General features: G+C 46.1%; 1 protein-coding gene across 1 annotated transcript; it reads left to right on the top strand.

Moving 5' to 3' along the window:
• Positions 1–1421: 1421 nt before the first annotated feature.
• Positions 1422–4303, top strand: LOC310926496 (Krueppel-like factor 2). The gene is made up of 3 exons (XM_083888640.1): positions 1422–1836; positions 1934–2951; positions 3070–4303. Exons 1-3 carry the CDS (start codon positions 1765–1767, stop codon positions 3243–3245), a joined length of 1266 nt encoding a protein of 421 aa, XP_083744766.1. The 5' UTR covers positions 1422–1764; the 3' UTR covers positions 3246–4303.
• The last annotated feature ends 550 nt before the right edge of the window (positions 4304–4853 follow it).

Raw genomic sequence — 4853 nt, 5'->3', positions numbered from 1 at the left:
TACTTATGGTCTTAATTTATGCCATAATCCAGGTGAATTTACTGACATTATTCACGTAAAAACACACAGAAAATTGCATTTTTTGGACCAATTTTTTTTGGTTTCTGTATTTTATTGGATCATTAAATGAAATCAAGCGTTGGCTTCAACACAACTTCTTACACAACTGTGAGGTCAAACAAGTTCTCGATTAACAAGGAAATATCGTCGCGTAACGACACAGAAACAGACAGGAAACGCGTCGACGCGCAGCAGCAAGAGGATTCACGTGTATATGAAGAGGTAATGGTTACGCGTTACTTACCCACTGAAGGCTTTTCTCGTCCAGAAAACGCTCCGTTCCTTCCATTGTGGAGTCTTCGTGGTTCTCGTTCTCTGGTGTCAAAGAGGGGAAAAACACAGTGTGAAAACAAAGCTGACAGAAGACATAAGAAAACCCTCAGAAAAAAGACTACTCACTCCACTGCACCAAAGTACACAAAGAAATTCACATTATCTGTTGTTTGTCTTCAACTGAAAACATTAAACTAAAGATAAATAACATTAGATCGAGAAAGATCTCATTTATTTAATGACCCGTGTGTGGGTCCTGACCCAGTGTTTGAGAACCACTGAGAAAATTGGGGGGGATTTTTCAGAGATTAAATTAATTTAACCACAAAAAAAAACCAAATGAATCAGCTATTTGATGATGTTATTATATCATCATAACAAATCACATTTGTTATTTAAATGTTGTTGGTTACATTTCTTTTTTCTTTTTTTTTCTTCCTTTTAAAGTACATTCAAATCATTCCAGATGATTCTCTCTTTCTCTCTCTCTCGCTCTCTTTGCGCACAGCTGCGTCAGAGTGAGTTGGAGAGGCGCAGGGAGAGAAGCCGTGGTGGCGCCTGGTGGCTGAAGCAGAAAATAATAATCATAATATACACTCTCCTCCTCCTCCTCCTCCTCCTGCGAGGAACCCAGAGAGGAGCGCGATCAGAGGCCGCGGAGATGGAAGCGAAGAGCGGGGAACTTTCATGTTCTCACCGCGGAGACACCGGTTCTCTCTCACACACACACACACACACACACAGTGACAGACACGTTTATTTATCCACGTTAATTGTTGTTGTCATAGTAAACAAACACAGCGACAGATCGGCATAATGAGTGGAAAGAATGTGTCGCACCGTGTGCGTAAAAGCGCACCGTGCGTAACGTGCGCGCCGCGTCTCCTCCTCATTATTATGCAAAACACTGGGTAGAGGGGAGTGGTTTCAACGTGTTAATGTGCTTATTATGTGTGTGTGTGTGTGTAGGGGTGTGTGTGTGTGTGTGTGCGTGTGTGTCTCGCGGGGCGGGTTTCCTCCCTCTTTAAGTAGCCGAGCGCACAGAGCAGACGCAGCATTCCACCTCCTCCTCATAAGCAGCAGCAGCAGCAGCAGCAGTAACAGCAGTAACTCTCTCTCTGACTCTGTGACTCGCAGGAAAACTCTTTTATACCCGGGATAAAGTTTAGTGGAGGAGGCCTGGTTCTGGTCCTGGTCCTGGTCCTGGTCTCTGGTCCCGGTTGCGTCCTAACCCTGGACGCGCGCTTCCTCTGGTTCTGCTCCCGCAAAGAGCGACTCATGAGTGCGTGAATGACTGCGTGAGTGACTGAGGAGCATCGGACGACAGAAGAAGAGAAGCAGCTTCTTCTCTGGAGACGTTTTTCCCCTCAACATTTTAAGGGATTTTCTTCCTTTTTTCCCCACTCGTTTCTCTCTCACAGAGGCGTGAAAATGGCCTTGAGTGGAACCATTTTACCGTCAATCTCGACTTTTGCCAACCAGAAGGAGAAATTCTGGGAAGATGTAAGTTTGTGCACTTGTTCTGCGCTCTCGTGTCATGTTTGATGTTTTTGTTTTCAACTAACTGATGTGTGTTTTTTTTCCCTCATCTTTGCTCCAGAGGTGGAAGGGCAGCCTGAGCAGCATCGTGCCCGACTTGGACAGCAGCTGCCTGGGCAGGAAGGACGAAGAGGACCTGGATAAGTTCTTGGACCTTGAGTTTATTCTCGCAAACACAGCGGTTTCTGACGGAGTGGAGTCTTACCGGCTGCAGGAGGCGGGAGCGTCCGTGTACCAGCAGCCGCCGTCCACCTACACCTCAGTCCCGGACTTGAACTGCCCTCCCCCGCCCTACAACAGCCTGATGGCGGAGCTGCTCCGCTCCGACTTGGATACGAGCTTCCTGCCCGGGAACAGCCCCAGCATCCAGGGCAGGTTCCTCATCAGCTCCGCGCCTTTCCACGCCACTCAGGATTTATTCGCACCCGAGCACCTGAACATCAAAGTGGAGCCCGCCTCCATGGACACGTACGGACCCGTCATGGGTCTCGTGCCACAGAGCTGCAGCAAAATCAAGCACGAGGGCAGCGTCTCGTGCATGATGTCGTACGAGCAGCAGCAGCCGCGGCTCGCCACCTCTCCGCAGGCGGCGGCCGCGGGCAGCATGACGCCGCCGCTCAGCCCGGACGACCTCATGAGCTCCGAGTGTCATCAGCCGCACATGTGCAACACGTTCCCGCAGAGCTTCCACCCGCAGCAGCAGCATCATCACAACCATCATCACCACCAGCAGCATCAGCACCAGCACCGCAGCAGCGCGCCCGCGGGGTTCCCTCACCCTCACGGCGGCATGCAGCTGCAGTTCGCCGCGGCGCACCAGCAGCCGCAGTTCGCCGGCATGTTCGCGGAGGACGCCGGCATGAGCATGCAGCAGCAGCAGCCGGCGGTGGCGGCGTCGGGGCAGCGGGTCCTCCTCACCCCGCCCTCCTCCCCGCTGGAAATGATGGACACCAAGCCGAAGAGGGGCCGCCGCTCCTGGCCGAGGAAACGGACCGCGACGCACACCTGCACTTTCACCGGCTGCGGCAAAACGTACACGAAGAGTTCGCACCTGAAGGCGCATCTCAGGACGCACACAGGTGAGGAGTCACGTGACTGCATTTTACGTTTTTTACTACGTCATAACGTCACAGAAATATCACTTTAAAAAAATCAACGTCACTCACTTTTGTTGTTGTTTTTGTTGTTGTTCCGCAGGAGAGAAGCCATACCACTGCAGCTGGGAGGGCTGCGGCTGGAAGTTCGCGCGCTCCGACGAGCTCACGCGTCACTTCCGGAAGCACACCGGACACAGGCCGTTCCAGTGTCACCTGTGTGAGCGCGCGTTTTCCCGCTCCGACCACCTGGCTCTGCACATGAAGAGGCACATGTAAACAACAACAACAACACCAAAGACTTTTGACAAACAAACACAAACAACGATCATGACGTCACGATGTAAAGTGTATAGATGCGAGTTCCTGTAAACGCCGTGAACTCTAGTAAACAATGACGTCATCGAGGGAGGTTTTGACGACACTGTAATGTTTCTTTTTTTTTTAAACAGGAATATTATGGAAAAACAACAGCAACAACCAAAGAGACACAGAGATGCCTTCAAAAAATGTTTATATATTTGTAAACAAAAACAAAACAACATTTATTTAACGTTATTCTTTGACGACACAAACACACGCCAACGAAAACAAACAAAAAACAGCGACTTTGACAGAAACAGAGCGATTCTGTTCATTTTTATGACGACGTAGCTGGTACTACTTTTATACAAATATATATATGAATATATATATATATATACGGATTGTTGTTTGTATTGACAACACGAAACAACCCCTAAATAAATAACAATAAAGGAACATTCCACTCAAACATGTCAGGCACATGCAAACTGAAGCAACTGGAAGCAGACATTCCTTTTTTCACCCATTAGTGCCTTCTTTTTTAAAAATCTATAAACATGTTATTACTCAAAAAAAACAAAACATTTTTTTACGATAGCCACTGGCTAAGAGACAATCGACGTGTGTGTGTGTGCGTGTGTGTGTGTTGTTGTAAACTGCACGTGACCAAAAAACATAAGCTTTGAGACAACGTTTTGTACTAAGAAAAAACTGCCTTTTTTTCCAGTCTGTCCTCCTTCCTCCAAGGCTTGAATTGAATGTCTCTCACACACACACACACACACACGTGTCCTCGCGTCCATGTCCGTCCGTGTGTGTGTGTGTGTGTGTGTGTGAGGTCAGGGGTCTTTTTTGCTCTCCGTTGACAAAGGGCTACACAGTCTTTGGCAATAACTCTCGTTTTGTTTTGTTTTGTTGTTTTTGTGTCTTGAAGAAAATGTACTTTGCCTTGTGTACATAGATGATTTTTGATTGTTTTTTATATATAAATATAATGTAAATAGTCTATTTTAATGTACATATTAAACTAAATGACCAAACATGACACGCCTGGAGTCCTGAGTGTGATTTTTCCTGCTGCCGTGATGAGATATTTTAGCAGGCGAAGAGAGATCTTTGTTTACATTTTGCCTCGTGTGTCAAAAAAATAAAGAGCAAAAATATCTCTTTATCAATAGTTTTCCCTCCCACATTCCAGTGATACCAACATACCAGAGCGTTTTATTTTGAAGGAGCACAAGAACATTCATATTTAGGTCAAAGTAAACAACACCTACCATTTTAGTTTGGCCTTTAATGACATTTTCTTTGATTAAAAACACTATTTATGACCTGATTTTATTTATCTGTGTTCTAAAATTCAAATTTAGACGGAGTCTTTTAGCGCCCCCTGCCTTTTAAAGCCTGTACATATTGTTTGTGATACTTCATTGTTCTCTTTGGGTATTTAAAAGCTACTTTAGTATCTTAAATTACATTTTTATCTCTTAACTTTAATTCAACCTCAGTGTTTCCTGACAGTTTTGTCTCTTTTGATGTTTTTTTTGTGAAGGGTTGATTTTATTGTCTAAAGAACTCTGA

This window comes from Microchirus variegatus (assembly GCF_963457635.1).
Source record: "Microchirus variegatus genome assembly, chromosome: 4".
Lineage (NCBI taxonomy): Eukaryota > Metazoa > Chordata > Actinopteri > Pleuronectiformes > Soleidae > Microchirus > Microchirus variegatus.
Note: the sequence above shows the minus strand (reverse complement) of the source record. Positions and strands in the feature narration are given on the sequence as shown.

Bases quoted from the DNA above. Each gene is read 5' to 3' on its own strand.
- LOC310926496 (XM_083888640.1), top strand. From the start codon at position 1,765: ATGGCCTTGAGTGGAACCATTTTACCGTCAATCTCGACTTTTGCCAAC. The intron at 1,837-1,933 runs GTAAGTTTGTGC...TCTTTGCTCCAG, and splicing joins AGGAGAAATTCTGGGAAGAT to AGGTGGAAGGGCAGCCTGAG. The intron at 2,952-3,069 runs GTGAGGAGTCAC...GTTGTTCCGCAG, and splicing joins GCATCTCAGGACGCACACAG to GAGAGAAGCCATACCACTGC.